Source organism: Strix uralensis, chromosome 20 (genome assembly GCF_047716275.1).
Source record: "Strix uralensis isolate ZFMK-TIS-50842 chromosome 20, bStrUra1, whole genome shotgun sequence".
Taxonomy (NCBI): Eukaryota; Metazoa; Chordata; class Aves; order Strigiformes; family Strigidae; genus Strix; species Strix uralensis.
In genome coordinates, this window is record NC_133991.1 from 7,669,058 (window position 1) to 7,690,420 (window position 21,363).

Below are 21,363 nucleotides of genomic sequence, written 5' to 3' on the forward strand. Positions count from 1 at the left end.
CCCGCGATCGGGCGGCGCGGGGAGATGACGCCGCCCCTTCCCCGCGTGCGATCACATCCGGTAGGTGAGGTCAGGGCAGGGGCCGCCATTTTGGGTGGTAGGGCTGGGCGCGGAGCGGGGCACCGCGGGCGGCGGCGGCCCGCGGTGGGGGGGGAGCGAGTGCGGCCTGCGGGCGGGCGGCCCCCATGGCCGGGCAGTTCGACTCCGAGGACCGGGCGAGCTGGTACTGGGGGCGGCTGAGCCGGGCCGAGGCGGTGACGCTGCTGCAGGGGCAGCGCCACGGGACCTTCCTGGTGCGCGACTCCGGCACCATCCCCGGCGACTTCGTGCTCTCGGTGTCCGAGAGCTCCCGCGTCTCGCACTACATCGTCAACAGCCTGGGGCCGGCGGGAGGCCGGCGGGCCGGCGGCGAGGGCCCCGGGGCCCCGGGTGAGTGACCCCCAGGGCTGGTGGTGCCCCCCCAGCCCCTGCAGCCCCGGGGAGGGCAGCTGGGGCCGCCGAGCCCCGGTGTGCGCCTCTCCAGGAGCGGCTCCACTCTCCTCCCGGGCGGTGTTTCAAGTCGTGAAGCGCTTTGTAGTAGAATTAAGTCGTGTTTTGCAGCTGGGGCTGCTGACCGCGCTGAGCCGCCTGTCTGCACCTGCCTTCCAACGACCTAATATACTTAAACATGTACTGGAGTGCTTATTGCAACCCCTCCTGAAGGATCCTACAGCTGGAGCGCTCACACGTTCTTTTGTTTTCATAAACCCGTTAACTGTAGTTACAGTTCTATAGATTTTTGCATGTCACCTCTGCCGGGGGCTGGTTCTGTGGAAGTGTCATCTAAAAGTCTGAATTCTGACAAGATAGTTTTGCATTAGAATGGAGACTGTGAGACTAAATTTCAAGACATGAATCAAAGTATTATGTGGGTAGTTTAAGTAGTGGGAACTCTTCAGAAATATAAAAGCAATTTTTTTCCCCTCTGTGCAGAAAGGAAAGGTTTGATATTATTCCTCATCAACCTAACATCTAATATGAAAACAGTGTGTTTAAGTGTAACACAGAGCAGAAGATACTGATTGTGTCAGAGGAAAAACTGTACCATGAGAAGCAGCATTTCTGCAAGTTTAAATGTAACTAAATGAACAAGAGCCCTCAACGATGCACTGTCCTTAATGTGTAAGAACGTGTAATACAAAGGCAGCAGTATCCCTGCTGGGGGCATTGCTGAAGTTGGTAGCAGAACTGCTCGAGTTTGGATATTAATGCTTGCAGAATGAAGTGGGTGTATTGCTAGCATCTCAGGAACCACTAGATAATTTTGAAGTGTAGTAAACCTATGTAAGAAGTGATTTGGTGAACTTATTTGGCAGAAGGTAAACAATTGCTACAGAGACAGTTATTTTCTGATGTAGATCTATGGTTGGAATAAGAGACCTATGTTGGGAAGATGCAGCAGTACTTGTTATGGAAAGGATTTTTCAGTCTCTGCACAGACTGTGGTTGACTGAGAAGGAGATAATCTAAGAAAAAACAAAACTGTTGCCAGTAGGTTTGCACTAATATATAGTAATTTCCGCTGCTCAGGGGAACATTTCAAACTGGCAAACTTGGGAGAGCCTGAAGTCACCGTGTTTATCCCAGGAACCTACTACAGCTGCAGAGTGCACTCAAGTCACAAAAAATTTGACAAGGTAGAAGCTAAAGGTGGCTGAATTCAACTGGAAGTGGAAGTCATTACTGCCGTGGGTAGTGAAATGTTTTGCTACAAGATGTGGATTCTCCATTGTTTCACTTCTGTGCTGTAGGTTTGCAGAGGCTTGGTGTGCGAATTGTTGAAATGCATGACTGGGGTTACGTAGAGCAGAATAAGTTAACAGGATGGTTTGTTGTGGAATCCAGCCTAATAAGATTTTAAAGCTAGTAGTGATAAAAATCACTGGAGTATGTGTGCCTGTCGTTTTCAGACAATTTTTTTCTGGAGAGCAACTCATCCCTGGAAAAAGTGTTTTTCATGTTAGTGTGGTATCACTTCAGTACGTAGCCATCCTAACTTTTTTACTGCGTTACATTCTTTAAGCTCAGTAACATTTGTGGTGTTCTGTGGGCTGGCTGATGTTATATTAAAACATTCTGGAGTTCTGGTGTTCCTTTTTAAAAGTCACTAAATGCCCATTAGGTAGTTCTTTTCTGTTTTAAATGTTTATGTGTTTTAGAAGAGCAGCTGCTGTTGTAGCTGTGTAGGCTGTTGGCACACAGCCTTTTAATATATGTTAAAAAGTAATTATGTTTGGGTTGGTCTCTTTTTTTTTTTCTCTCGTGGATGTTATGTGTATAGGTGGTGCATCACTCCTGCACCACAGATACTCCTATGCTGAGATTTTAGTAGTTTTAAATAAATCATGCGTATGTGTTGATACTGCTCACTTTTCACACACAAACCAAAGAAGGTGCGGGGGAGGGTTGTATATTAAGTTACACTTAAAAATGTAATTAAGTTTTTCTTTCAGAAAAAGTAAGTGGGGGGATGCTCTGCAATGGGAGAGAGATTGGTAGAAGATTGAAGATGGTTTAACATTTGGATAGGGAAACTAATGCAGTAAAATGAGGTAAATATTTGCAAATTGTCATGCGTATTTATTGTGGTCCAGCTAAACCATTAGGAAGAACAACTTCGCTATGTTAATTGTATGGTATAGTTTTTTTAGCAATTGATTGTTTGGCAAATAGACAAGTCTCACTGGGAAATCTGAATATGCCAGATCAGGTTCTTGGGTTGATTTTTGTTAGTCTCAGTAAGTGTGTGCAATTCATGACCGCTTTAGCACTGCTGTGTGCAGGGGATACTAGGAACCCAGCTTCAATATCAAATGAATGAGGTGAGGAGCTTTGGCTTCCCTAATACAAAAAGCTGTATAGCGTTACATAAACATGATACTTCCATTTCTAAAGTATAAAACCAACTTGCTAACTTTTCGTTAAATTCACCTTTTGCCTGATATGCTGCAGTTTCTAACTTCTTGCGGTGATTTTTCAGCATAAGGAAAAAAGAATTTAACAGAACTTCTCAAAATAGTGAGAATGGTCTTCCTGAAGTGTTTTAAGGCTGTTAAAAGATAAATCACGGAATTATGGGAAAGAACACCACTCTGTTTCTAGTGGAGATGGAGATTAACAACTGAATTGGAATTAGGGTGTCATTTGTGCTGAAATATCACAGTCACGGGTTAAAGAAATCCTAAACAAGACAAAGTACTCCATGCAGGCATTAGCATGATAATGGACAATTGAGAAAATATTTAAATACATAGCATGTTTGCAATTTGATATGAGTCTGGGGTAAAAACATACGATATGCCCTAAAACAAAATGCCTAAAATATCTAAAGAAAGGTATGCTTTCTATTGAAAGTACAGTGTAATAAAGCCAGAAACCTTAGTGTTGTAAAATTTGTGTCTCTAAATTAGGAAAGTATGACAGATACAGTGTAGAAGGTGGTGTTTTCACTAAGTATGCATTTTAAGGACATGCTGCTTAACTTACCCTTCTGAATCACTTCCATTGTGATTTAAAAAAAATCAGACTGTACTTCCTGGAATCATGTAATCTCTACATAATGATATCCGTACTCAGCTCTATATGAAATGGCTTTAGATGTGTGTGAGCAGTATGATTTAACTCTGACACTTGGGTTTTTTGGGGGGTGGGGGTTTTTTTTGCTTGTTTTTGTTTGTTTTTTTATATTGAGGTCTTACAATGCAAACTATTAGAAGCTTGGGAGGTGTATGCATTAGACATCTACTTTTCTCTCATCCTCTGATTATCTGCAGAAATGACTAAATGTAACTTCTGTAAGAATATTCTCCTGGTGTGCTTAGAGCTCTTCTCAGGAGCCAGGGAATGGGGTTTTACTGTTTTTAGAGAGCATTCATGGGTACTTATTTGTTTTGCTCAGGCATGAGTAGGGAGGTACTTAAGAACAAGGGAAAAAGGTGTCCCCATGGGGGTGGAAGAAGCACACAGGCTGGAGTGGGATGCCTTCATAGCAGAGTTCCCATACGCTCCAGAAGGAAACTGGCTTACATCACTGTGATGTCTTCCTTTGAAATGAGAGCCTTGTGCCTCAGTACCCTGCATGAGGACAGCTTTTCTTGCCCAAAACATGCTTTATAAGTTGGGGGAGAGGAGGAGGATGTCCTTACAGACTAGGTCTAGAAACAAAAATGAAAACCTGTATTTTTGTGAGGTCTTCCCTGCCCTGAAAAGGAAGGCTTACCAGTGTTTAGGAGTAAAGGGAAAACTGCCTAGTGGCACTAAAACAATTGGAGTGAAGAGAGAAATGTGAAACCCCTGAGGTGTCTGAGAAAGTGAGATGTTGCTTTGTGGTTAGGCCACCTGTCTGCACCCTCAAGAATTAGAATATTAAGTGTTTTATACCTCTACTTGTTCAGTATCTGTATTTAAAACATATATAAGCAATCTTTTCCGGACTGCATGAAGCCAACACAGTGTGGAAGTGTTTTGTCCAAAGGCACTGTGCGTGATAAACATAGAACTGACAGGGTCCAGATTTGAAACTTTCTTTAATTCTGGGACTTTTTGGACTTTAACTCTTTTCTCACCTTCCTGAGAGCAGAGGTTTCGCTAGCTGTTCTGACATGCTGAAATGGGTGGAATCAGGTGAAGTCCTAGCACAGATAGAGCTGGGATGGAGTAAGAAAGATGATACTCAACCCTTTGTGTGCTTCTCATTCAAAGGAGTCATCTTACAGAGCTGAGTAGTGCTGCTGGTAGAGGTGCAAGCTGAACAGCTATTCTTCCTCTGGCTGTGCAGAGCTGGGGAGAAGGGAAGATAATTTCTAGTACGGCAGTTGTCCAACTTTAATAGGAAGTGACTAAAGTTCCTCCAGTAGCTAGATTTACCTTTACACGCCTTCTCCTCTTCCTGAGAGCTCTCAGAAGATGCGAACAATGTGCTGCTCAAACTTGTGCCTTCAAGAAAACTGTCCCAGAATCATGAAGGAAAGCAGCTCTACTTCTCAAAAAAACATTTTCCTTGTCTGTCACTTTTTCTTGTGGTAGATCTTGCCTTAATTTTTCCATTGGCCTACAGGTATCAGAAGTGTTGCAGTTCAAACAAGAAGCTGAAGAATTCCTCTGAGCCTGAAATCTGTTAATCTTTGAATTTCATTATACCAGGGAGTGACAAAACTTCGAAGCCTGTAGTGAATAGGATTATTTCCCTGCTACGTAAGTGAGCATCATTCAGCTTTTAGCTGAATGAAAGTATACACAAAAGACTTAAACTGATGGGAAGTTTACCATTTGCTTGGTAAGGTGTAGTTGTATTTTATTTCCAACCTGCGTTATTCCAACTGTGACTTTCAACTATTTTGTGCTTTTTATGCCTATTTTAGCTGAACTAAGAAGTCTTCTATTTAAATTCTCCAGACAGTGACCAGGTTGCTGCCTTGATGTTCTTTGGTAATTAATTTGGATTAAGCTTGTAGATTTCTTGTGGCAAAGAGGTTTTTCAGACCTCAGATTTTTGTAGCTGCCTTATGGGTTTTTTTAAAACAAAAGCATCAGAAATGTGTGTGGTATTCTGGGAGTGTTCTCATAGTGAAGATAATGTCTCTCCTTTCTACTGCTTCTCTGTTTATCCCTTCAAGGATTGCATTGATCTTTCAGATCCTAGAATGTATTTGGAGGGTCTGTGTTCTCTCACTCTTCTTCAATTGTGCAAAATGTCTCTTAGAATGTGTTTTTCCAGGATACGGTACACTGATTTCAGTCATTCCTTCCCCATACATAAGGTTCAGTGGACTTTCCTCTTAGAGTCCAACTTTGGTTTTATTCAGGTACATTTGGCAGCTATTTCAGGCTGTTACGCATTAATTCAAGAGGGTGAACCTGTTCAAAAGAAAAAAAGGAAGAAAAAAAAAAAGACACCTCAAAAAACCTTGCTTATCATAGTGATGATTTTGATGCTGACAAAGCTGATGAATGTTACTGATGAACTGCTCATTTCCTGTGCATTTTAAGATTTTTCTGTGTACGCTTTGCTGGACACAGAGATCTCAGCATCCTGACTGAGTCAGCAGGTTTTTACAGAGGTAAATCAGCAGGTTTTTGTAGCAGGTTTTACAGAGGTAAATTAGGGTTTCAGGCTCTAGATTTCTGTCATGTGAAATAAGTTCCATGTCAGTGAACTCACCTGAGATTCAGTCTTTTCCATATGACTTCAAAGATCTTTGCTGCTCAGGTCCTCTTAAAGTTTCTGTGACTTTTTCTTTTGACATAAGTGTCTACATAAGCTTTGATCCTTAAAGTTTCATCTGTAAAATAGTAGCAGATAGATCCATGCTCATGTTTCTGTGACCAGGTTTGTCTGAAACTTGATGTCTATACCACTTGTTACAAAGCATGGTTTTGCACTTCCAATGCTAGTGGAAGTGCAGCGTTCCCAGATCATATTATATGCTTGTGTAGTGAACTTAAGCTGTTTTGAAGTGGTGTAGGGATGTTGCCTGTCCAGCCAGAAGTCATCTCCTGTGAGATCACACAGCTAAAAACTGCCACTGAGATGAAATTCCAGAGTTCTTGTTAAGTCTGGAGCTGTAAGTTACATCTCATCAACAAAAGCTGAGGGGGTTTTGCATCTTTTCAGCATTATGTTTTGGGAGAATAAGGTGGAATCTTACTTCTCTTCCCATGCTGGGTTCATATTTCTCACTGATATTTACATTAGCCTCCTTATCTCTTGGTGATGCCAGTTTGTGTTTTTTCTGTAAATTTTTGAGGATATTGCTTTTGGGTTTTGGCTTATTGCATTTGTGCTCATTTCTTTTGAAAGTCTTTCAAGGCTGTTAATGCATGCAAATGTGCATTTTCCAATGACTTAGTTCTGCTTCTTTGAATTTCCTGTAACCAGCTTCCCTAATGTTTATGTTTCTTCAGGATACTTCAAAACTTATTTATGGGGTGTTTTTCTGTGTTGATCTCATTGAATCTGCCCTTTTCTCTATTAGAACCCCTTTTTGCTCTCTTGAAAGAACTTCTTGTAATGTTAGCTTTCCATGCTGACAGTGCTACTTTGAAGGGGGTTTGGATCAGGGACAGCTTGAAGAATTCTGTTAGCTTTGTACTCGAGAGCTAAGTCTCGGAACTGTTAGATATTCCCTGCAGAGAAACAGACTTGCAAAGTAAGCATCTCTTTCTTGCTAAAAGAGTTACTCATTAGAGCATAAATCTTTTCCTCTCTACTACCCTCCCCCAGTCTTCCACAGTTCTTCCCATAACTGATTACACAGTGTATGTACATGGTGGAAATAGAACATCATGCGTATGTTTTTCCCCATCTGAGCCTGAAGAACATAAAATGGAAAAAAAAGTGCAGCACACACACTGAAAACTGAAATGGGTATCTGCACTTTGGTACCTCTAATGGCTTGAATATGAGCATCATCTGTATTTTAATGTATTTGAGGTTCAGATTTATAGCTTAGGCTCCATCTGACAAATACGGCAAAGAAACTACAGGACTTAAGATTAAAAGACAGAATTATACCCATTATGAAAACATATGTTGTTGCTTTGCATTGCATAAAATATACATAATCTTCTCTAATGGTACCTTTTGTCAAAATGAAAAATAACTTCATTTGCTCATTCACACAAATTGTTTGCTGCTGTGCTAAGCAGTTTTCTGTAGTGTCCACTCCTTTAACCCGAGATACATTGCAACAGGTAAATAACCATTATTGCAGTGTTGTCCTTTTGAAATAACTTTGAACTGCAAAATAGAGTTTAAAAAAAAAAATCACTTCCTTGAAATTGTACCAAAATGTCATTTCCTTCCTAGATTTAGAATATAAAACAGGAAAAGGGGAATTGTTACTGAAAGTTGTATAGGCTTCTAAGCAACTCAGATGTACTGAACATTTTTATCTATTGGGTCTGTATAACATTCAGAGAAACATGATATTTTTACCCTAATTTGTGAAGTTTGGTGGTGCCAAACAATTTTTTTCTTTGACAAAATCTTTAAAAATTTATCCTCATAGTGCTGACTTTGATTAGAAATACACAGAAAAGCTGAATGTGATGACTGTTGAACTAAAGATGACCAAATTCAATATCAAATTATTTATCTGTAAACGTATTCGTCTTCTCAAACGCTTAATTTACAGTTTTAACTGTTGTATGCTCTCTTTGACATATTACCTTCTTCTTTCAGGGTTGAATCCCACCAGATTTCGAATAGGTGACCAAGAGTTTGATTCTTTGCCATCTTTACTGGAATTCTACAAAATACACTATTTGGACACTACAACCTTGATAGAACCAGTTTCCCGGTCCAGGCAGAATAGTGGCGTTATCCTCAGGCAGGAGGAAGCAGAATATGTGCGAGCTCTCTTTGACTTTAATGGAAATGATGAAGAAGATCTTCCATTTAAGAAAGGAGACATACTGAAAATCCGGGATAAACCTGAAGAGCAATGGTGGAATGCAGAAGACAGCGAAGGAAAGAGGGGAATGATACCTGTTCCTTACGTCGAGAAGTATAGACCTTCCTCTGCTTCAGTATCTACTCCGATTGGAGGTAACCAGGATAGTTCCCACCCACAACCACTGGGTGGGCCGGAGCCAGGGCCCTATGCCCAGCCCAGCATCAACACTCCGCTCCCTAACCTTCAGAATGGCCCTATTTATGCCCGGGTTATCCAGAAGCGAGTCCCTAATGCCTACGACAAGACAGCCTTGGCTTTGGAGGTACATAATGGGCAAAACTTAGAAAGAAGAGATCTGTTCAAGGGATTTCCCTTTCGATCACATTATAGTTTTGTAGGAATAAGAAAGGGAAAAGCATTGTAATACTGGTTTTACATCATGATTAAAAATTATGGATAAAGGCTTTTTTTTTTTAAATGCTAAGTGACTAGAGTCACTTGTAGACTAGAGTTTGATTATTATAGCATGTTTAGGTTACTGAACCAATATCATGTCTTTTGTCAAACATCACTAACATAAGTGTTTCCCCATCCATGTTTTCACTTCTGAAGTCTTTATTTTAGGGGGGAGGGAGAGGGAGCAGTTCATAAGTTGTGTGTCTGAACCCATGTTTGCTGTGGCTTGCCTCACCCCAGTCTTTAAAAGGTGTGTTGGGTTGTTTGTTTTGTGGGGTTTTTTCCCTCAATCTGTCAGCAGTTTAGAAGCAATCAGTGGAAACATTGATAGTCACTTTAAAATTACATAGACTGAGACGATGATGGTCGCACACAGGGTTTTATTGTACCATCTTGACCTCAAGCAGATTACTTTGGTTTTTAGTTTGTGAAGCAGGAACATACATGACAGTTCATTAGGGAGGTCTCGTGTAAAGCAGTGATTGATGGAGTATGATTTGTAATAAAGCAGTGAGTTTCCTTAAGGTTGATTCACTTCCTGATATGATCAAGTACTTGTACAAGCCCTTTTGGATTTTTTTTTTCCCTCTTAAAAAGGAGACTGAAGTGCTCTATCTCTACACATCAGATAGTTATCCCCCAAGTTACATTTGAGGAAATTGAGACTAAGGTATTCTCAGTGGCAGACCTTTGCCTTAGGATGATATGTAAATTGTATCCTTTAATCTAGGCTTTCTTTGAGCTAAAGGCTCTGGAATTTCCTGATACCTAATTGACTTCCTGTTTATATAACATTTCAAGTACTTGGGAAAAAACAGTTTCTGTGCTGAGTCAGAGCATCTCCTCTTCACTCTCAAACACTTCATTTAATCATTCAGAACACAAAAGGCACTTCAGTAATTCAGTGATGTGTTATAAGTATGTGTCTTTAGTACAGAACTGGCAAATGCGGCACATTCTACAGATCTGATAATTGATGTACAACCTAGGAGATGTGAAATTTTTCCCTGTTGTAGGTAAAAATTTATCTAGGGAAGCAGTGTAAATATACTCTAGATTTACTATATGTTCTGTTATATTTCTGAATCAAAAGAGAGCCAGGATACAGAAAATAAATTTTTGAGTTGAGAAGCATGTATAGAAATGTATGCCAACTCGCCATATTCTGGGGAAATATGCAAAGATTTTAACCTTCAGACTTTCATACAGCCTAAAATGCTGTCTCTTTCCCTCTTTTTCTCCCTCTTCACCCAGCCACCTCTTGGATCTTGGAAATATTCCTGAATGTCCTTGTGCACTGTTGCAATTACCAGATGTTAGATTTTCTTTGAGCCACTGGGTATTATGTTGTGGCATATTTATCAAAACCTTTTGGTTTTCCTTCTGGATTTTGTTTTCAAGCTTTTATTAGTATGCCACTAGTGTTCTCTTAAGCTTAACTTTACATTTTATTTCACTTAAAGCAGAACCCCACAACACTGTGAACTTATAATATGGTAGCATGGAGTGAAATAGAGAGAGTGGGAAAATACTGACAATCCAGGCCATCATAAGCAACTTTGAGAGAAAGGAAAATCCTTTACACGCTGGAGAACAGCTTGTGAGTGCCATGGCTGACCTTACATTAGTGAAGTCCTCTTCACTAAAAGTCACATGATCTGTCAAGTATGCTGTGCTTTAGAAAGTGTAGTTTCGTGGAGGATCTCTCTTCTGAGCTAGCTTGCACCACTAGTGTCTTTTACTAATTCACAATAGTAGGCTAGATAGCTGAAGTGTTTGGGAGGTGGAAACTTGAGAAGTGTGTAGGCTCAGCTCGCCTGCGTGAGGATGTATGATTTAAGGTCTTTCGACCTTTATACTAGAACAATGGACTTTCTAGGCCTTGTAAACTTATTTAAATACTTACTGGTTGACATGTTGAACCTCCTGGTTAGGATGATGTATTCCTGCCTTGCTACAGCTTTACATTTAAGAAATGCAGTAATAGTGGTGGTTCTTTATTCTGTGTATAATATTGGAAAACTTCAGTTTTAAAATGTGAGCCATTTATCACTGCTTCTAGTAGGCCTTCCTAGCTTCTTTGCAGCTTTTATCATTTCGAATCGCAATGTTACTGAGTTGCTTTCAATGTCTGTACAGGAAAAAATAGCAATATGCACTTCACTTTGTCCAAGTTTTTCTTCATCCTGTCTATCAAAGTACTGTTTCTTGTTGTCTCCTTTTTCACATTCCCTTTCACTTCATGGTGTTCCTTCTCTGTTTATTTAGAGATCTCTTTCTTAGATAACTTAGTAGAAAGCATTATGTAAATCTTATCAATCTGTTTTTGCCCAGACCTCTTAATAACTATAAATATAGAAAGTGGGATTCTTTCCAAATGAAAACTCTTATCCTTAAATCTGGCAGTATTCACGGGTGGGGGTGGATCCCACTGTTTCTCTTAGGAAAATAGATTCTTAACATCAAACATTTTTGGCCCAAACTGCAAAAAGAATATCTGTACTGTTCTATTATTTTAAAACTGACATGGTTTTGAAGAGCTCAAGGAAAGAGGATCAGAACAAATGATGTTCTAATAAAGGCTGTGCTGTATTATGGAAAAAAGATTCAGCAGGAGAAGATAACTTTTATTTTGCTTGTAACTGGACCTATTCAAGAAGTTGTCAGTCTATATTAATTAAGAGAAAAGAGAGGAGAAGGGAAGATCTGTGTGGTGAATGGCTCTGAGATCGATCGATTTATTTTTTTTCTTTGTAACAGTAGCAGATCTTGACTGCCATCTTGACCTTACCAGAGAGGAGTACTTGGAATAAAACCACAGCATACAGAAGTCTTCACATGAACCTTCAGTTTTGCTTTGAAGCATATGGGATATATTTAGTTTTAAAGCTTCTGATGAAGACTGAGACAAATCTGGCTTTATAGCAGGGTACAGTGTTGTTCTTGAGGTGCTGTGCTTGGTGGGATGATGCACAATAGACTAATGGTACCATATGTCAACATTAAAAGTGAGGAGAATTCAGAGAGAGCATCCACTTCTAGTCTAAATGTCTTAAAATTCCAGCACTTGTAATAATGAGGCATGTTTTTGAAAGGTTCTCTGTATTGTCTTCAGGAGAGCATTTGAACTATAGATTAACACCCAGAGTTTCAAAGCAGATCTAGAAAGATCTGTAAGTTATTGAGGTACCAATGAAGCTGTTTTATTAAGCTGGCATTTGTGAAATGATCCATGCTTGCTTATATATATGTATATAAAAATAAAATGTGAATGAAAGATTGTATCAGAGGGAGAGTGGTTGCTAAATGAAATGACTGTAATGGTAAAAAACGAATATTTAATCTCAGAGGTCTTTCCTCTTTTAACAATTACTGAATGCAGATTTCAAGTGTAGCTTCTTATAGTAAGGAGCATTAATAAATGGGTGTCCCTTTGCCACAACGACCCTAAACCACGCTGGAAAATCAAACAAACAGCTAGAGGATGCTTCTGGGAGTGAGGGAGTGTCAGTCACAAGCATCCCATATTCTAATTCACTATCTTGCACTGTTGAACCCACCTTTTGCAGGTGAGTTTGCTATAAGGTATCCAAGATAAACTCTATATGAATGTAAAATAGTGTGTGATATTCAATAAGAGCAGAGACCAGCAGTTTAAGGAAAATATCTTACAGAGAACAAGCTGAAGTGCAATTCATGCTTTTTCTTTCCTAGTGGGCTGGAGGTTATATACTTTCTGTTGAAGGCCGATACGTATATTACATCCAGGTCTGAAGCAATTTAAAGTGACCTAGGATAGCATTCTTGTAATGGTTGTGATTAGGAAATAAGATTTTCTGCTTCTAGTATTGTCATATTTAATCTTACCCTTGTTAAATTATAGCTGATGTATTGTTTTGGTCAATAGAGTATTTTTATTGGTACAACTCCCGAGTGATTATTATCAGTAGCAAAATTATACATACTGCATGATTAAATTACTAAAGAGCTGAAACTAACATTCAGGAGTCGAGGAAGGTTTCCTTTTTGCCTGTAGCAAATACATAAGAGGATTTTCTTCAAAATGTGATTCATTAAAATGTCTATATTAATGACTACAATAGGAAAAAATAAAGCTACAGCAAGTGTCCCAAGTGTGCCTCTCATTACCAGATAAGTAATCATCAGAGATATGGGAGGCTTAATTAAATGTCCATGTAGTGGTTTGAATTTATGAACTGTTAAAAACTGTTCTGGCAAAAGATTGCAAGTGATTAAAACCTGTAAAGTTAATGGAGGTTGGTAGCATCAAATTGTTTTCCCTGTTCTTCATTCACTGCCTGGAAAGTGAGAAAAAGGAGATCCTGTTTTGGATGAATTTGGAACAGAGTGATGAGCATCTGTGTAAACTAGTATATTCAGTGAATTTCAGGATGAAACACAGTAAGGCTTGTGGCCATGCCTTGGGAGTTTATTTACAGTATTAGTGAAAGAAAATAGAGTATATCTGTCCCAAAAGCATTCTCCATCTGTGACCCGGGAAGAATTCTGAAAACTTCTGTATGTTACTTTTAAATAAGATTATTGGTAAAATTCTACACAGAGGGGTAGAAATAGGTAGATAGCTCTTCAATATTGCTTTATTAACTCTCCAGTTAGAATTTTAACTCCAGTTACAATTTACATTTTACAATTACATTTTACAATGTAAATTGTGCTTTCTTAGGTGGTGTGTTATTAATTACAGTACCCTTCAAGATTCAACAGAGTTGGGCGCTGATTAGACGTAGACTTGTGGCCCCAACTTGAACTACCTGACTGCACAGCCCTGGGAAAGTGACTGCTGTGCAGTTTTCCACCTTTGTCAAAGGGAGACAATACCTTTAGAATTGGTTATGTGAATATTGGGTTGGAGATTAGAATATGAGATATATTACTGTGCTTTTATTTAGTGTAGTAAGTACATTAGAAGTGGATACTCTTAAATAGAGGATATTGTTTCATCGGTCTGTAGTAACCATTCTTTTATTTTTCTAGCCAAACAATTTGGGTTTAAGAGGGGAGAGGGCATCAGTTGTCTTTACCCATGGGATTTATTTACGTGAGAAATCCATGGTGGGCAAGACTGAAATATCATCTGGCCTTGCCCCTCTGGTAGTGCCTAGTTGTGGATGCTCAGAGTAAGAACAGAGTAGCCTTACGGCACTACTTCTTACTCCTCCGTGTATTCTCTCAGTGTTTTATAATCTGTGGAGAGATAGATAGAGTCTCCACTTATCCAGAAGTTTTTCAATACTACCTGAAAAGCACTTAGTGGAATTTCAACATTAAGGAGCTGTTTAGCTTGCAGATTAGTGTTTGCTTTGTACACCTGCAAGCCTTCCCTCCCTGCATGAGATTGTTGATGGAGCACAAGCCTCTGTCAATTCAGCAAGATGCATTTATTGTGATAGCAGCTGATGTCAAGTCCCAAGAGTACTCTGAAAGATTGGTGTTGGATTGCAGGCTCTTCACTTTAGGTAGCTCTCACGAATCTAGGTACACTTCTTTCTCTCTCTGCTTTCTTCAGGTTGGGTGGTAGGCTGGTGTATCCAAAATGATCAAGACTAAAACTACTTTTTATGGAAAAAAGATCACTTGGGTGATATGACACTAAAGGGGAGGGGCAGCAGCTCATCCTGTGTGTTTTTATGAATTGTAACACTTCCTTATTTCTTGCCCTGCAGGTCGGTGAGCTGGTAAAGGTCACAAAGATTAATGTGAGTGGTCAGTGGGAAGGAGAATGTAATGGCAGACGTGGCCACTTTCCATTCACACATGTCCGCCTGCTGGATCAACAGAATCCTGACGAGGACTTCAGCTGAGTGTGGCTCAACAGTTGCGCTTACAGATGGGAACAATCTCAACTTGTTTTTATTGCAGATGCCATCAAGACTATGTTCCGACAGATCTTGAAAGCGGTATTGCTTGTATAAGCATTCTGATAACCTGCAAACCCCTGGGACTGAACACCACCATTCCTTAATCAAGGGTCATGTAATTCAGGGTACGACAGTAGATAACTTGTGTGTCAAGTGGCAGAACTAGTACGTGATTATAGGTTGTAATGCCTGCTTATGTCCATGTGCACAGCAGACTGGACCTTGCCAGCAGCAGCAGTTGGAGAAAGCAGTAAAGTAGATGTTACGATAACATTTATAGCTCTCTCCGGTCCTATTGCTTATGTTGCTTCTTCCTCAGGCAATGAACATCAACCTTAGACAATTCAGTATATAGATAGAAATTTCTCAAATTTATCCTGGAGCTTTCTCCATATTTTTTTTTCCCATCCAGAGTTCTCTGTCCTAGAAAGGCTGTATAGTACTTTGCATGGTCAGTTAACTATGCACAGTACAGATTTATGTAGAGCCCACTGGGGACAGCCTTATGATTTACAGATGCTTACCATTTTAATGGTAAATGACAGGTCAAATCAACCTCAGAATTCTAGAAGTTTGTGGACACTAGATTGATTTCTTCAGTACTGTTGATGCTTCAAACATAGCAGCTGATTTTAAATTAAAATTTCTATTAACACACCAGTATCTTTTTATCCACAAATACAAGGCTTATGGAAGCATAAACATCCATGTCAGTGCTGAAAAATATGTGCATAGCACTTTAATGCATAGCTTTAAAGCAGTGTTTGATTCACTAAATATACTAAAATACTGACACTGCTTTCCAGTAAAATTAAATTATATAGGGCCAGTTTTAATTTTTCTAGAATTCTTCAATACTCCTATTGTACAATACTCTTATAGTACAAGTCAGTGTCAAACATGGTGAACTGACAAACCAAATATTAATTTTATTTTAAAGTTACTCTGGGGACTCCTCTGTTTTAATTCCCATCTGTAAAATATTTGATAGTGAATTCATGAGGATTTTATTTTTAATAAACTAATGGAAAATACTTGTGTGCTTCTGGATTGATTCTCAAAAGGCATAATATGGCTTCCTAGTTCATAATGAAAATCAGTGCATTGAATAGGTGGTATTATGCACTGCTTGGTTTTGTTGGTTTTTTTTTAGTCTGTTCTAATTATCTGGTTTTCTCTAACATAAATCAGAATGGATTCAGTAAGTTTTGTAAACTGAAATTAAACACTGAAGTAACTATCCCTTGCCTGTACCCTGGATTGTTTTCCAAGCACAGCACTCTAGTGACCAAACTTAAGCAAATTTTATAACTTTGACCACAGTGTAATCCATACAGAACAGTTTTTCTAAATAGGATCAAACAGAAAATGTTATTTTGGTTGATACAAACTATGTGACTAGAATGGCTCATGGGTTGTAAATGCTGCGAGGGAGTTCCCACTGCAAAGGCTATTGCTGCAAGGCACCGACCCGTACAACAGAATACTGGTAACACTTTACCTCAGAACTGTGTAACATGCTGGAAATTACATTTCTGTAATATTTAAGTACTAGTTGTTTTACTTCAAAACTAATCCATCAGCAAGTCTGACTAATTTTCAGGTAATGGGCACTCGTTAATTCTGTAGACTAACGCCAATGTACGTTAATCATACTTTTCCATCACCAATCTCATAAGCGCTACTGAAGATTATTAGAAACTGACAGTTGTGGCAGTGGTGTAAGAAGAATGGTAAAAAAGGAATTGCAGTACTATTCTAGCTTGGATTGCTATTCTGGTTTGGGTGATATGCCAGTGATTGTGGGATCTCTTCTAGCTTAGTTCAAAACTCACCTGGAGGAAAAAAATTGAGCAACTAGGTTCTGTAACACATTGGATTTTTGAAGGCTAATTTGCATTTTCCTTAGACCTTGATATTTACCATGACTTTTTTTTTTTCAATAGCTGCACTGTAAATAACAGACTTAACACTGAGTATATCAGTTGCCCATATATGCTTATATTTTTCTTCAGGTATTGCAAAAGAAACATAATGAACTGTTTGTTCTTAGAGTAACACAGTTTGTTGTATTTTTTTTCCAATTGCAGTTAATGAAAGCCCATATGTTTATACCTTTCCAATCAGCAATTATTTTAAGATACCAAAAGGAACATTTTTCTGAAAGGAGTTTTATTATGCAAATCTTGCCTTTTTAATATGAAAGACAGAAATTAACTAGCAAATACCCTGCAAACTTGGTAGATGTGTTTTTGTTAAGACTGTGTAAATTGCGAATATTTGTACACTTTGAAAGAGGAAAAAAAAAAAGAAACTAGAGGGGTCTTAATAGCTGCTGTTGCACTAGAATCCTAAGTTCTTGTCAAGCAGTTTTTCTTAGTCAACCGATACATTAATGCAACTGTTTTCCATTATTCAGTTTTAAGCCGAAATGTGATTTTGTTTCCTAGGTGATAGAAATGAGTATGTTTGCATTTGGACAAAATAGACATTTCAACTTACCGAGCTCTTAAAGTAGGTAGAACATGTTCATGAACATGTAGATTAAATCCTTTTGTGGCCTTTGTTTTATCCTCTTCTATTTGTTCCCTCCCTTCTCCCCGATGCGTGCAAAAAAAATCATTGCTAAGAATGTTGGTCACAATCTTTTGTCTCTACTTGGCTGTGTTTTTGGTCTCTTGTGCATAGGCAGGTGTTAGAACTAGAATAATCATTTCTAGAAATACACCATGAAAGCAGAATGCTCAATTACACTGTGTTCTTCTGGTGCATTTACACATTATATCACACTAAAAAGTACAACTGGCTGCTATGGTTTTTTAATATATATTTCATTTTGGTAAACCCCAGCCTTTTTACTAATATTTGACCTGGTTAAATCTTGTTAATCTGTTTGAATTGTATTTGTTAATAATGCAAATATTTCTAATCATCTTAAAACACTTCATTTTTGTTAATGGTTTTGGGGAAGGATTCTAACCAAACCAGTTTGAAGAAAAATATGAACATGTGCCATTGTATTATAACACTATCCACTTTCTTGACAGTTAAAGTCTTTTTTTATTTTTTTGTAGCATGTAATGTATATGTTCATAGTACGTGAAGTAAATAAAAGTATAGCCAAAACTTTGACTTGGTGTCATTCTCAATCAGCTATTGTTGGAATACTTGCATTTAATAATCTAAAAATAGAGCTGTGGGTATGGCCACTTTTAATTGGCCATACTCATATGAATACAATTAAACAACACCTGTAGAAGAAAGACACACCAAGGTAACTAAAATAAGTTATCAGCCAGTAAAATATGGCTTTTTTTGAAATAAGGTGACTTTCAGTAATCAGATGAGTTGCTTGAGATACGGGGGTGAGGGGAAATTCTCACTGCAAAAGAGGACTCCTGAGGAATGTTAAGATGAGACTTCAGCTATTAGTCTCACTTCTACCTACACAGGTGTATCAGGAAATAGTTTGGGGATTCTTTGGATGGTGCGTGTCTGGAAGGATAAGCTGTTTATTCATTCTTAGAATTGTCAGTAAAAACATGCATACAAATTAATACCAGCAAGAATCTCATACAAGCGTCTACTGTTGGTTCAGAAGGACTCATTTTTAAGTGTGGTGGTGGGAGAGCACTATTTCAGTGAAGGGTTAAGATGTGCAGTGTGCCGTCAAGGGGCGAAGCACAGAAAATGAGGACCACAATGCCTATAGCCCATGCAGGAGACCATTTGTAACACAAATCTGCATTAGACCTACTTTTGCCATTACAATCCTTAAAAACTGCAAGGGGACGGTGGTCTCTAGGCTCCTAAGGATAACAATCATGATGGCAATACGTACCTAAAGCCAGACAGTTTAATTTGGGGTGTACACCAAAGGACTGTTCTAGCTTCACAGCAGTGGGTTCCTTAGCTAAGCGGCGTGTGCCATAGTGAATCATGGACCAAAACCTTGAGGCATTCAAAATCCCTCAAAGCATTGGGCTTTCTAGAGATGCTCCCTAGTTCCACAGGCTCTTGCTGCATGGAAAAGGCCATGTTGTATGTTCCCCATTAAAATCCTACTTGCTTCACTGTCCATTGTTTCTAAAAGTATACAAGAACCAGTCTTGATAATGTGAGTACTGCTGTAATCATTTTCCTTGCTGGTAAGGGTAAGGACAACATTGGTTTTCTTAATCATTCCAGTACAGTGATGACTCCTCATATTTTAGTTGATACGTATTCAGGTGGCTGGTAGCTACAGATAACTTTCTCGGTCAATGGTCACAGAGTCTTCAAGTGGGCTGTTGCTTGTTAAATGAGTGACTTTGCATTTAAGCATGCTGAGATGCCAGCTAAGTTTTCCTGTTAGGTCCCCACACAATAAAGATTATTCTATCAGATTCAGATGGAAAAAATGAATTCTAATAGGTAAAAGTACTGCCCCAGCTTTGCTCCAGTGTTCATACAACTTGGCTGCAGCAGAGCTGCAATCCAATTGTGTCTTTTAATGAAATTACCTGAGATAAAATTTAAGAGCTCCCTACAGCCAAAACGAAGAGGTTCTACACGCCTTTCCACACTGCCCTGACAGCCATGCCCTCCTGCTACTTAACCTTGGACTGGTATTTGCAGAACTTCTCTGTGAGCTGACGTCACACAGGACTCGAGCAGAAACCTATTGCCCCTCCTTTCCTTTCCCCCTCCTTCCAACAATGGTTTTTGGCTGCAGTAGTGGTTGAATTGACTCATGTAAAAGTTGAGGGTGCAAGGGACAAGCAAGGATTGCATCAGCAAATTAGGCTTTGAGTATTTCCCTGCGTTAGAATGTTTATTCCTCACGCTTTGCCAAATCCCCAGCCAATTTCCAAATATTTGCATGCCATCTGTAACAAGTGCATTCAAAAATATTTGAAGTATTTAGACAATACTCTATAATTCAGCAAGCATATCAAGCATGCACCTCACTTTTGGCAAATAAGTACACTTAAAGTGGCCTGGTTTATTTATATTGTTGAGCTCTCTACCACTTGAGTACCTGCTGAATGTGAGGATCACAGAAAAATTCCTAAATTGATGCAAATCTAATTTATTGTGCACAGCTCCCGTATGAAACTAAGCCTCAGCTGCTGAAAAATATACTTTTATGGTCAAAATTTATGAAGTGCAGAGGTGATGTGCAAGTCTCACAATGAGTTTTAGTATATTTACACAAATATATGGTTCCTGTTTACTGCTGGGATCTTTTGGGTGCCTATCACAACTGCCTTGGTAATGGTGCCCTGTATTTACAAACAATTCAGAGATAAAGGTAGATAATGATTCCCAGATTCCCAATTTCAACAAAATCAGCATTTTCTGATCATGTTTTGACTAAATTGAAAATAGCAATTTTTTTCCGGACTTGACACCTAATTTTCACCTTAGCCAAGACGTGCTAATGTCTGGTTTTTGTTATATGGAATTCTGATTAGATAATCCTGAGATTTAAAAAAGTGTTGGGGCTGAAGATATACCATGGAAACAGACAATTGATTTTCTGTGTAGGCAAACAGTGATATAAAAATCATTCTATTTTTAGATTTATTGGTAAGAAAACTATACGGTTATGTTAATTTTACATACCCTAAAGCTCTTGTTCACCAACTGAAATAACGTGTTAAAATGAATCAGGAAACAATAAACTATTAAAAAAGAAAAATGGTGCTTTAAATGCACTTTAAATGGTGCTTTAGGTGTGTGCCCTCAGACACACACCAGGAGCCCATTTCAGTAGGCACAATACAAAGCAGTAAATAGAAGGATACCTGACACTGTCCATGAGGTGCCAGGGCCTGCTCAGTCTCTGTTGTGTATCAAAAACTGCAGAGGTCTTTGTGTAGTACTTGTACACCTCAGGAAGGCTGGGAGTCTTTAGCCCCCTCATCCTAGGAGACACTGGAAAAGGAGAGATACGAGACTTCATTCACAGCTACCCTGAGCAAATCTTTGAAGATTAAATTTATGCCAGTTTTCTCAAACCATTCTGATTTTGGAAATTAAGGCGTTAATTATTTAAGTGTACGCTCTTATTTTTTCAGAGTACTCTGGAAGGAACTTGTGAAACATTCAGTTTTAAGTTCTAGTTCTTCTAGCCTCTTCAAACTGTGAAATTATCATATCCTACGGCATTGGAGGTGATACTTTGCTTGAGTAAACACCCTGGAGAGATTGCAGAAACCTGCTAAATCGGACCTTCTGCCTTTCAGTCATTTCTAGATTCACCATGATGTACGGAGCATACCCGGCCATTTGTACAAAAATACACAGAGAGGTATTCAAATAGTATTGTCAGCGTTTGAGGGCAGCAGAAACACGTTCCTGAGAGAAAGAGATGCATTGAGGGAAATGCCATTCTCCCCGAGCACCCCCAGCCCTTGGCGCGGGGCCTGGCTGGCGGCCCGCCCTCACGCGAGGCAGGGCCCTCTGCCAGCAGCCCCGCGGGGACCCGGCCCCACCCCGCCACCAGCGGCCCCACACTTCGCTCCTCCGTCTCCTAGAACAACGGCGCCCTCTCCGTTGCGGCCCCGACACAACCGGGCGGGGGAGCG

General features: G+C 39.4%; 1 protein-coding gene across 9 annotated transcripts; it reads left to right on the forward strand.

Moving 5' to 3' along the window:
- Window positions 1–106: 106 nt before the first annotated feature.
- On the forward strand, window positions 107–17,923 carry CRK (CRK proto-oncogene, adaptor protein). Of its 9 annotated transcripts, none has more exons than XR_012631763.1 (4): window positions 107–429; window positions 8,222–8,757; window positions 11,655–12,460; window positions 14,597–14,694. XR_012631763.1 is itself a non-coding variant. In XM_074890698.1 (4 exons), the coding sequence occupies exons 1-4, from the start codon at window positions 186–188 to the stop codon at window positions 14,732–14,734; spliced, it is 1,032 nt and encodes a 343-aa protein (XP_074746799.1). In that variant the 5' UTR covers window positions 107–185; the 3' UTR covers window positions 14,735–17,923. The 9 variants fall into 9 exon arrangements, 7 of the variants coding, with proteins under 7 accessions (XP_074746799.1, XP_074746793.1, XP_074746798.1 ...); XR_012631764.1 differs by having other exon boundaries at window positions 11,658–12,460; XM_074890698.1 differs by having other exon boundaries at window positions 11,658–11,771; window positions 14,597–17,923.
- The last annotated feature ends 3,440 nt before the right edge of the window (window positions 17,924–21,363 follow it).